General features: G+C 44.3%; 1 protein-coding gene across 4 annotated transcripts in view; it reads left to right on the top strand.

The window, feature by feature from the left end:
* LOC127654275 (uncharacterized) overlaps positions 1-11,569 on the top strand; it is a 60,875-nt gene extending 49,306 nt beyond the window's left edge. For all 4 annotated transcript variants that reach the window (XM_052141397.1, XM_052141399.1, XM_052141400.1 and 1 more), the window contains 4 exons: positions 1,549-1,732; positions 5,026-5,146; positions 10,438-10,522; positions 10,718-11,569. In XM_052141397.1, coding sequence (XP_051997357.1) covers positions 1,549-1,732; positions 5,026-5,146; positions 10,438-10,522; positions 10,718-11,365 — 1,038 coding nt within the window. In that variant the 3' untranslated portion in view covers positions 11,366-11,569. The remainder of the gene's footprint in view (positions 1-1,548; positions 1,733-5,025; positions 5,147-10,437; positions 10,523-10,717) is intronic.
* Positions 11,570-12,523: the final 954 nt, after the last annotated feature.

Below are 12,523 nucleotides of genomic sequence, written 5' to 3'. Positions count from 1 at the left end.
TGGCGAAGTTGCTAAGAAACAGGAAGTCAGACTGTATCTTCCTGTTTTTTGTGTAGCTTCGATGCTTTGTTTTGTCAAAACCAAACTTACCCTATGACCGAAGTCACATACTGTCAGAGTATGTACTTTATTTTATGAAGGATGCACTTCTTGGTTGGTAAAACAATACATACTTTAGGTATGCATGCAAAGTAGTATGAATAGATTCTGGAAGTACTTCACCCAGGGACGTGGGTATTGGCCCGTGACCCGAATTATGATGAAATAACAACAACAGTGAAAATGAACTATCTGGTTTTGTTAAACAAGCACCATTTATGAACAAGGAACAAATTTCATGGTGTATATATATATATACGCTTACTGTTAAATAAAATATTACAGGTTCAGACAAACTACACCATTGACATTCTTTTTTTTATGGATATTCAGACTCAGTGTTAGTTTGCATTTAGGCTTATATCTTATGAAAAGTTTTGCCTAAAATTACGATTTAGTTCTCTTTGTATTCCTGTCCGCCATTTCAAATTTTAATAAAACATTTTGGAACTTTTCAAGGCTTTGTAGTATCGAAACAAAACTTAGGAAGCCTCACCATGTCCTGAGGATACCTGAACAGTCTGGAGGCAGTGCCACATAGTGGTCAAAACGTTTTATGTATCATTGCTTCTTTATCCTAAGTCTTCAGACAAAGCCAGAAATAAATGTTTATTTATTTTCATCCAAATACTGCATGAACAACAACAGTATCTCAATAATGATTTTGTGTACTGACACTGAGCTTGGTATGTCTCTTTATCACCTATTAAAAGGTGATACGTAGTGGCAGGTGTGCTGGACTGAAGATTGAAAGGTACAGGTTTGAACCCTGCCTGAGTTGAACAATTGAGGTTGTTGTTTGTGTAGATTCTGATCATTCTCTCAAGTAAATTCACGAGGTGCTTCATCCTGACATGCTTTTAAAAACAGTATTGAAGGAGTTCAAATGTGTGCTAAAATATTGATCATGGCTTTTCCTTTAAATCTGTTCCAACTGAGTAATACAATTTTAGCTTTTTAAACCAAATCATATGTATGCACAACTTATACCTGTCTGCTAAACTCATTTTAAGCTTTAAAGCCTTTATATCAAAGTTTTTAAGATCATTGGAAGCTTAAATTAAGGTACGCGTGTCCAAACTTGTGACCGGTAACTCGTGTGAGCTTTAAATATGTAATTGTTCAAGTGGCCAGGGGCACTATTGACACTCTGTTAACAGACGTGCAAGAAGGTATAGCTGCAGGCTGGAGATCTCCAAATGGGGTCAGAATCTCCAAAATAGGGCATGGTTTCTCCAAAGTGGGGTGGGGTTACTCCAAAAGAGGGTTGTGGCAACTCCAAAAGGGAGCGACACCTCCACAGACCGTTAGGGTTAGGTAAGGGGCTCCCTACATCTTTGCTGGCGGTTTGGAGCTCCTGCCCCTTTTTGGAGCTCTGTCTGCAGCTATTCCCTTCTAGAGGTATGTAACAAAGCAATGGTCTCTTCACCTCTCTCATTATCTGAACAGGATGTGAAGATGATCTCAGAACTCACAGACATGCAAGTGGAGCTGCCAGAAGAGTATGTGATCTTACGTGAAAAGTATATGGTCAGAGTGAGAGTCAAACCTTTACTGTCCAATGCCACCTGGAGCGAGTGGAGTAAAGAATACAGCTGGACTTCAAAAGTGGGCAGGAGACCCATCACGCCTGGTGAGAAACTTTAATTAAACTTAAATGTGAACACTGGTCTGCATGCCAATCACTCTAGCAGCATTAAATCTGTAAAAATGCATCACATCTAATAATCATTCAGTGAAGACTTGGAAGCAACTGAGAAATCCACTTTTACTTCTAGTATTTTTCCTTGTATCTGTCCATGTTGTCATCACTGATATGAAAGGGGGGAAATTAAATGGATTGCTCTGTGACAAGTGTCAGTTTTACTGTAAGGACAATATTTGATTTTATTATTTTCTTTTGAGGTCTTCTTTCCCCTAACCACTTAAAACATAACCTGTGTCTCATCCATTTATGTAAAATACAACAATTTGCTTCTTTTATACAAATTCTCAAGACTGAAAATGTATTACCCCTTACATCTGGCATTACCTAAGAATTAAATCAACAGCAACTCATATTTTATGCAAAAATATGTAACTAAGACTATAATCGGTGTATCTGAGTGTCCATAAAAATCTTAAATAAATTACAAGAAGTCTTAAATTTAGTTTGTTGAGGTCTTACATTTTGGGGAGTGAATAGAGGAGACGTTTAAAACAGCAGAATCTGCTCAAGTCAAAATTCTCTCTCTCTCTCTCTCATGCATCCGTCATTTAGCAACTGACGCTTGAGTTTAGTGTGAGCGTGTGCAGGGAAGCGCATTTTTACTGAACTTACGATGTTACACGTATAAACCTTCATAAACCTGTTAATCTGAAATGCAAATGGCGTTAATTTGTATCTCTAACACTGTCGCTCCTGCTTATAATCGACTAAGTTGTTATTTTACAGTTTTACATCATTACAATTTGCAAGTGCGCAAGTTTGGAGCAGACTTTTGACGCCTTTCAAATCATTGCGCTTCTTTATTTTACACATCCTTTGATAATTGTAAAGCAAAACAGAACTACTCAGCTGCCGTTACACCTGTTATATCTCTCATCTCCATCTCTCTAGATCTAGGGCTGCCAATGCAATTGACACTGTTCTCACACTCTCACGCCACACGTCCCTTTTCTCACGCAGTAAAAATTTCGCGGAGCAAAGAGGACACTATGACAGCACACGGACAGACAAGACAGCAGCCTGCATGATGCTGCGAGCTATTTAGACCAATCAGGGAGAAAGCAGCAGCACAGCATCTCTCCCTCTCTTTCTCTTTCATAATTTAATCTGTTAACATTTTCAATATATCTTGTCAACTTCAAACGGCCATTTTTAAGGTAACTGATGCGTTTTTATTTGAGATATTTCACAAAAAAATTGAAATTGTCATCACTTACATTCATGCTGTTGGAAACCTGTATGACTTTCTTATTTCAGTGGATATCAAAATGAGATATTAGGGAGTTTCAGTCACCATTCACATACATTGAATGAAAAACAAGATGCAGTGACAGTGAATTGAGACAGACAAAATCTTTTGCTAAACATCTCCTTTTTTTGTTCCATGGCAGAGAGAAATTCATTCAGACTTAAGGGTGAGCAGTGATGACAGAAATTAAATTTTTAAATGAACTGCCCTTTAACTACCTGTTCATTTTTTGTATTTGTTAAAGTTATCTGCCAAGACAAAAAATATAAATATTATTCAGCACATACTAGACCTTATTCACAGCAGCGGTATCTTTGATTTTGAATGACAATGACAACAAGGCTGTGAGGGATAGACGGTCAGTCTCTTCGATTAGAAGTACTGCAGTTTAAAGTGTTTTTGGATCATTCCGTGTACGGAAAATATATTTTCAAGGACACTCCTTAGACAAAAACTCCAGACAACATGAGTTGTGGAAAATCAGATGGGATATATATTCATGCCATTGAAGAAATGGTAAGTCTATCCTTCACAGCCTCATTTCCATTCCCATTAAAAATCAAACATGGCACTACTGTGAATAAGGCCTATAGACCAATCCTCTTATTTACAAAAATGTGAGCGCATGCGGTGGAAGAAAGTCCACTGATTGTTGTGTTAGATTTGACAGATTTGAGTTAATACCAAACATGTAATCATGCTTGCTATAAATTAAGGTTGCGAGTTGAAATTATCTCCTCAGTCCAGTCAGCTCTGTTTATGATCTTGAAGCCACAGCAGTCAACGTGTACACTCAGAATAATTTTTCAGCAACGTTATCCAATAAAAGTTTTTTTGCAGCATGATTTTTGCCACAACTTCCGTGTTTTGAATACGTGTTGACATTGCTAAAGCATTGGTGCCTTATGTCTTGCTAGAAAGCAAGTGACTTAAGAGATGGGTCACAAATAGGCTACATACTTTAGGCTACATGCATTCTTAATGATTTAATTTAGAGTTGTAATGTTGTATTAACATATTAACACATAAATGCATAATAAAACCTGTTCAGAGACATTCAAGTAGCCTCAGTGGTTTTGTATTTACCAGCTAATGAATTCATGTTTTTTTTTTTCATTGCGAAAGTGGTCTTAAAATTTTCTTTTATTTGGCCTTAAAAAGTCTTACATTTCTTTTCTTCTAACCAGATACCCTAATAATTAAATATTAAGGATTAAATCAGATGTAACAAATATAAATACAAAAGAGTTCATTACGAGGACATTTTTTGCCCCCACATTTAGAATTTTGGGGCCATGCTTGGCAGCATATTTGCCTCAAGCCCCTACATTTCAGACCCTACCTGTAGCGTAGTCACTACAGATCCAGTTTCCACAAAAAATGTGCAAAATTTGTGGGTTGGGTATGCACAAGACAGCGAGTGCTAAATGCTGCTGCCCAGGTCTGATTGAACTAATTTACGGACCATGTGTTTGACACTATTGTGGTCATCTGACCACTATAATTAGGAGGTTTAGCAACAGCAACCCCAAAAGCATGAAAGTCATGCTTTTGGGGTTGCTGTTGCTAATTCCTAATTATTATAATTGCTGTTCCTAATTATTATTTATATATATATATATATATATATATATATATATATATATATATATATATATATATATATATATATATATATATTATACTGGAAATAAGAACAAAAACTTACAACCGCTCATATTTATTAGCATTGACTGCTCATATTTAAAAGAGAGAAAAAAAACAAGAAAAAGAATGAGCCTAAAGTGCTAAAAATAAGTGGACATTGCAGCATTTGTTTGGGTGAGCCTGAATGCCCTGGCCCACATTCAGCTATGGCAGTGTCAGTGAAATCTGTCAGGTATGCTAGAGAAATTTTTTGTGTACCATTACAGCACTTTTAAAGCACTTTGATATGGTTTATGAAAAAAATGTCATCTGTCTGTTTCAGGTGTAGGTGAGGTTGTGGGTCTAGACTGTTCTTCATCTATAATAGGAATAACTCTTACCGTAATCACTCTGGCTACCATCTCAATCTTTACCATACTCTTCAAATACTACAAAATCACATGGTGAGTATGTAACATCTCGGTCACAACGTCGACTGAGTGACAGACAGGGAACGTCTCGGTTACTGACGTAACCTCCGTTCCCTGATGGAGGGAACGAGATGTTGTGTTGCTGAGTTGACACTAGGGGTCGCTCCTGCGGAGCCCGGTTATCTCTGATTTTGAAAAAAGGCCAATGAGAATTGGTGTGTGGAATTTGCATGCCACTCCCCCGGACATATGGCTATAAAAGGAGTGACGCTGCAAATACACATCAGGTATCGCACTGAGCCGGGCCAAAGACCCGGCGGTTTCAGCAGATGGTTCAGTATTGTGGCTAGTGGGAACACAACTTCTCGTTCCCTCCATCAGGGAACGGAGGTTACGTCAGTAACCGAGACAGCGGAAGGGGAGGGGTTACTACAAACACTGCGACCCAGGGCAGAGGGCCCTCTGTCCAAGGAAGACGCGGTTTACCGGTAGGGAAACCATTTTGCGGGATATACATCACACAGGGTTGCCGAAGGGGACAACCAGCACATGTTGAGCACATACCTCAGTACGGGGGCCTAGTGACGCCCGTACCGGGGAGGCAGCGAGCCTCTCCGAAGACTCGACGGCCGCTAGGCTAGGGAGGAAGAACGTCCAGGGTTCACACTTCCTGCGAACGCAACTGGGGAAAGAGCGCACGTCTTCACCTCAAGGGAGGGGAAAGGCGCTATGCACAAGCGATACACCTGGCCAGCTGATCCGAACGTACCTGTTTGTGTCACCTGATAACACACGGGACGAAACTGGCTCAACCCTGAGGTTATAGAACCTCGCAAAGGTGTTAGGTGTTGCCCAACCTGCGGCTCTGCATATGTCTGCTAGAGAGGCGCCATGGGACAACGCCCATGAAGCCGCAACGCCCCTGGTAGAAGAATGGGCTCGTAGCCCAGCAGGGGGCAGCACGTGCTGGGCGTGGTATGCCATCGTGATGGCATCGACGACCCAGTGGGCGATCCTCTGTTTGGAGACAGCACTTCCCTTCCGCTGTCTGCCAAAGCAAACAAAGAGCTGCTCGGAGCTTCTAAAGCTCTGCGTGCGGTCCAAGTAGATGCGAAGGGCACGCACCGGATACAGCAACGTAAAGGTTGGGTCTGCCTCCTCCAGGGGCAGCGCTTGCAGGTTCACCACTTGATCCCTAAAAGAGGTCATGGTAACCTTGGGCACGTAGCCTGGTCGGGGTCTCAGGATGACGTGAGAGTAAGCCAGACCGAACTCTAGGCACATTTTGCTAACAGAGAACTCCTGCCGGTCCCCTACCCTCTTGATGGAGGTGAGCGCCGTCAGGAGGGCGGTCTTCAGAGAGAGCGCCTTTAGCTCTGCTGACTCAAGGGCTCGAAGGGAGCTCCCCAAAGGACCACGGAGAGGTCCCACGAGGGAACGAGGTGCGGCCTGGGGGGGGGTTTAACCTCCTCGCGCCTCTCAGGAACCTGATGATCAAATCGTGCTTCCCTAAATACTTACCTTCCACTGCATCGTGATGTGCCGATATAGCGGCTACATACACCTTCAAGGTGGAGGGGGACAGTCCTCCCTCCAACTTTTCCTGCAGAAAGGAAAGCACTGATCCAACTGCGCATCTCTGGGGGTCTTCACCACGGGAAGAACACCACTGAGCAAACAGACGCCACTTCAGGCCGTAAAGACGCCTCGTTGAGGGGGCTCTCGCCTGAGTGATCGTGTCTACCACCGCGGGTGGTAGGCCACCTAAGTCTACCGCGTCCCGTCCAAGGGCCAGACATGGAGATTCCAGAGGTCTGGTCGCGGATGCCAGATGGTGCCCTGACCCTGAGAAAGAAGGTCCTTCCTCAGGGGAATTCGTCAGGGAGAATCTTGAACAGGAGTCTGTGCAGAGCCCAGTTCAGAACTCGCAGGTCGAGGATTGGCCGCAACCCGCTGCCTTTTTTGGGTACGATGAAGTAGGGGCTGTAAAACCCCTTCTTCATCTCGGCTGAAGGGACAGGCTCTATCGTGCCCTTCTGTGGAGGGGAGGCGATTTCCGCACGCAAGGCAGCGGTGTTCTCGCCTCTCACCGTGGTGGGGCGGATGCCGTTGAACCTGGGCGGGCGCCTGGCGAACTGAATCGCATAGCCCAGTCGGACGGTCCTGATCAACAAACGCGACGGGTTGGGGAGCGCGAGCCACGCACCCAAACTCCGAGCGAGAGGGACCATGGGGACTAGAGCATCGGACGTACCGGCAGGTGGGGCCTCGCGACGGGGCGGAGCCCGGGGTGCTGAGTCTAGGGACATCGAAGCACTTACCTGGCTCCTTGTGACTGCTCCCAGAACAGCCTGGGACGGGGGAGGAAGAATTTCATCCTCGTGGCCCACGGAGACCGTTGGCTCGGGGGCGGGGTTGTGCCACGGCTGGGCGCGTGGAAGCGGAAGACCCGTTTCCAGGGCGCTGTACCTGCCAAAGAGAACCGGTGGCCCGTGGGGAGACCAGAAGTTGAGCCCTCAGGGGCGCTTTGAAGCCTTCTTAGGGTTCTTGGCGGCCGGCCGTGAGGCGGGGGGTGTCGCCGTCCTGCGGGTAGCTCCGCTCCAGGGCCGGCCCCGAGGGGCGGGCTGTGGCTGGGCTGGTGTTGGTACCGCAGGGGGACGCGCTGGGCGATGAGCAGATGGGGTGCGGGGCCTGTAGCTCCGCCTGGGCAGGATGTGCTGTATAGCCTCCGTCTGCCTCCTTACCGTTGAGAACTGCCGGGCGAAGTCTCCAACGGTGTCGCCAAACAGCCCAACCTGGGAGATGGGGAGTCAAGGAAACGTACCTTGTCAGCCTCTCGCGACTCGACCAGGTTGAGCCATAGGTGGCGCTCCTGGACCACCAAGGTGGACATCGCCTGCCCGAGAGCCCGCGCCGTGACCTTCGTTGCCCGGAGGGCGAAATCGGTCACTGAACGCAGCTCCTGCATTAGACCTGGGTCAGGTGCACCTGCAGGAGTGCCATGGCATGTAAAGCGGAGGCGGCGTGTCCAGCGGCGCTGTAGGCTTTAGCCGTCAGAGACGACGTCAGCCTACAGGCCCTGGACGGAAGCCTCGGGCGATTCCGCCAGGTGGAGGCGTTTTGCGGGCATAAGTGCACCGCGACCGCTTCGTCCACCTGGGGAATCGCTGTGTAGCCCCTTGCCGCCCCGCCGTCGAGGGTAGTGAGAGCGGAGGAGCTTTCCGCTCGGTTGGAGCATACGAGCGTGGCGGGGAGTGGGAGGTCCGTGGGATTGTACCTGGCGGAGAGGCTCCCACTGAGGTCCCCATATCGCCCCCAGCGCTAGCCGACACCGCCTCATACCCGTAGGTAGAAGGACCGAGTCGGGGAGCGGCTGGGGTGGCTCGCGCTCTTACGAGTGTGAGCCGCGACGTAGCCATGTCCATGCTCTCGCAGTGAGAGCATGAACCATCCACGAACGCTGACTCTGCGTGGGTAGCACCCAGACACAAGAGGCAGCGATCGTGGCCATCAGACGGGGAGAGAGAACGACCGCAACCAGGAAACACACACAAACTGAAAGACTTCTTGAAAAAGACGCTTCACCGTTTGTGCCACTCTTTTAGAGAAATATACTCTTTTAATGGTGTTTTTATATATATATATATATTATATATATGTATATGAGATTATAAATATATACAGTATATAAACGAAGTTATTCACTCCGTAAGCTCTTTTATCAGCTGCTGAAGCGCCCAGGGGTGTATGCTCATCACAACGTAGTATGCGAGGGGGAGGACCGCTGGAAAGCGCCGTAAAACCAACAGCTTGTAGAGATGAATGAAACAGCAGAGGAATTCAGCTCTGTGACTGCTCTCTCGGCTCCGAAGAAGATATCTGATGTGTATTTGCAGCGTCACTCCTTTTATACCCGTATGTCTGGGGGAGTGGCATAATATAAACATAAAAACATAATCGTTTTGCAAGCTATCAAAAATCTCTGTTTTGGCCGGTCCCGATCCGATACCAGTGGGGTTTTTTTTGCATAATCAGTTTAGAATATCTTTACATTATTTTGTGGACCTAATTGGGTGTGCTGTTTAATATGTAAAGAAACACAAACCTCTAACTACACATCATTTAAATATAAATGTATAGCTTATTAAGAAGTACTTTATTATTAACTAGTATACTGGATATTGTAGCAGCAAAATTAACAGTAATTCCAGTATAATTCATCAGTCATTTTTTTCCAAAAAGTTTTCAACTTGTATCTGGACTTTAAAACAGTGGTTTCCAAACTGGGGTACGCGAGGTGACGGAGGGGGTATGGGAGCAAAATGCTGAGATTTACTTTAAAAGTAAAAATGTTCATTTAATTCTGCATCACTAAATAACATTAAAATCAAATTCATGTTTTTCTCAAGGCTGAAAAATAAACTTGTGCCCCCTCTAGTGAACAAACAGTGAAATTGCAATGTAATAAAGGTCAAATACATGACATCCAATCAAATTATCCTAGCTTTCGCAGTCAAAACTGCATCCACTCAGCAGGCATATGCCAGAGCACATCTTACCGCATGGCATTTATCGCCAGCACGCGGCTATGTGATGAAGCAAAGTAATAGCTTGTAACATTAAAATGGAGAAGTGGCTACAAAGACCTCAACCACAACAATCACCTCTACTTTCAGTGCCGCTGATCCTTAGTCCTCTGACAGCAGTAGCCCAGGTCCCTCTAAAAGCAAGTCAGTAGCATGCGTAAGTGTACCCACAGCTACTAGCCCAGTTCACGCTGATACTGACAGAAATGTATCCGAAGTTGAAATGCCACCTCTTCTTCACCAGCAATTAGCAGAAAAACCATCAAAGACACACAAATATGATGAGAAATATATTTATTTTGGCTTTACATACATTGGCAGTGAAGAAAAAGTTATATGTGTTGAGACAACTCAGGAGTAGTTTGTAAAAAGGATGTAAAATGCCTTGGGGGAACCACTGCTTTAAAGGATTCATATATCTTTTTTGACCTTTTGTGGTTCACAGTGCTATCGCTCGTCTTCAAGTGGCTTTGAATAAAATGCACAAGTCGTATGAACTACTTTAATTGTGTTTTATGTTTTGTCATTTTTTGAGCTTAACTGTAACGAACATTACTAACACACAGTATCGGATTTGGATCGGGCTCTTCGGACAGATACCCGATCCATCTAAAAGCTTCAGTATTGGAGCCGATACCGATCCAGGTATCGGATTGGTGCATCCCTACTACAAATAAAACCCTTTGTATGAGTAAAACAGCAGCTGACAAACAGAATTGTGGTCTGTTTTATGTTCAGGTTCGAGAAAATCCAGTCCTCATATATACCTGATCCCTCCAAATACTTTGGTGATTTGAACTCCCACCACAAAGGAAATTTTAAGGTGAGTCCTGTATTCATGTCAATTTTAAATTCAACTTAAATTACTATCCTGATAAGATCATTGTAATGAAAACAAAAAGTGAATTTAATTAGAAAAATTTAAAAAATATGTATTTGCAGGGGTGGACTTTGAAACCCTACATTATATCTGCTATTGTTCTGTTTTATCATGATGATGGTATTTTCTCTCTCTCAGTCTTGGCTCGGATTAGTTTTTGCTCTTGAGGTGGACTCTGAGTGCGTCAGTCCTGTTGAGGTCGTCAAACTGCAGGATTGCGACTGTTCCCGGCTCACTGAAAGAAACAGCAGCAGTATGCAGGATAGGTGGGAAGGCACTGCCAAATCCTCCAACTTCTCAAACTCCACCTACTTCCTGTCTCAGAGCTCCACCGGGCCCTGCAACACGCTGGAACCCTGCTCGTCGCACTGCTCATATGGGCCTGCAGAGGGAGACGGCGCTCTAGAGACTGTTTTGCAGTGCTGCACTGAGCTCACTCACAGCGCTGAAGAGAAGGACAGAGCACATCAGCTGGAATCTGATTTGAAGAAAATCAAGCATCTCCGTCAGGATACACAGAGTCCTGATTCAGGCTTCGCCACTGGAGCTGAAGACAGCCTGGAAGAAACAGATCTCCCGAGCCCTCTGCTCCCTCACCTGCCACTGGACCTGCACGTTCCTCACCTCAACAGACTCCTGCTCTCAGGCTGGGAGCGAACTCCTCTTATGCTGGGAGCAAACCGTCTGATTCCCACCATTGAATTAGACCTGGACCTGCACTGCTCATGTGGGCTGATAGAGCCCTCTAGTGGCGATTATATGCCAGTGAAACATTTGCAAAATTAATTTTATTCAGTAGGCAACACAGGCAACGTTCAAGCAGCAGCAGAATACAGTGTCAGTTATGTTTGGTGTGTTAAATATGCTTCTGTTCACACACAGTTCAATTGTAAAAATCATATGACGTGAGTCCAGAATTCTACCACATAGTTTACCATGAATCAGACCATGGAAAAACCTTCAAAAGACTAGCTGTTCAGAAAATTCTTGGGGGGGTTAAGGTTGCGTGATCCAGTTTAGTGCGGTTCGGACCGTGGTTCAGACTCAAAAAACATGTGAACAGAGACCAGCAATTGAACCAAGTGTGAAAGCATCCTAAGAAATAAAAGTGGATGCTTATGCAAGCATCGGACAGATTCTGCCTCATGCCTCAAGTGATTTCTGCTATTTTGCTGACTTCAGATGCTCTCTCTCTCCAAATACATCTCTGTAATACCCTAAGTTCTTTGAGTCTGCAGTCCAGGCACCATAAATGATGCCTTCCTAGGGCATTTCAAAGGGAGAACAGATTTTATATTTTGACATTTTTCTAAACATCAATAAAAAGACCTTTAGTAACTTAAAAGTTCTTCTATGGTCTGTCCCCAACCCTTTCAATCTTCTCTTTGCTATGTTGGCAAAAATTTACATGGAAGTGGAATTATAAGGAAGCTAGAATTTTGTCTCTATTCTCTCTCTATAGATTCTAGATTATATATAGTATATTTTTAAAAAGATGTTATGTTATGCAGCTACCCTGTTACCATCACATTTTAAGTAATGTACTAATTCACAGGTCAAAATCACTAAACCTTTCAAGAAGTGAACTCTTCAAATTCTCCTATATTTGTATTACTTTGTCTTGTATTTTATGTCTTAAATATCAGTCCTGTTACCATTAGTAAGAAAATTGATATTTGTAGAAATGACTGCATCTTTCAAAGAAGCATATTTTAGTTTTTATGACCATTAAACTGTTAAATTGTCAACCCTGTTACTTTTCTGAAGGAATAGGAATATATCCCTGTGACGGGCGGGGCGGGGGGTGCGTGTTATACACCCAGCCCCTAATCAGGCTAATCAAGCCTCAGAGAGTGATAAAGGCCGACTGGAGACTGAAGTGGGACAGAGAGATTTATGGGCAACTGTCCGAGACCTTTGTGTGTTTGTCGTTTCGTTTAAGTT

The sequence above is a fragment of the Xyrauchen texanus genome, chromosome 13 (assembly GCF_025860055.1).
Source record: "Xyrauchen texanus isolate HMW12.3.18 chromosome 13, RBS_HiC_50CHRs, whole genome shotgun sequence".
In the NCBI taxonomy this organism is placed as follows: domain Eukaryota; kingdom Metazoa; phylum Chordata; class Actinopteri; order Cypriniformes; family Catostomidae; genus Xyrauchen; species Xyrauchen texanus.
The sequence above is the reverse complement of the archived record's forward strand: the minus strand, read 5'-3'. Positions and strand labels throughout refer to the sequence as shown.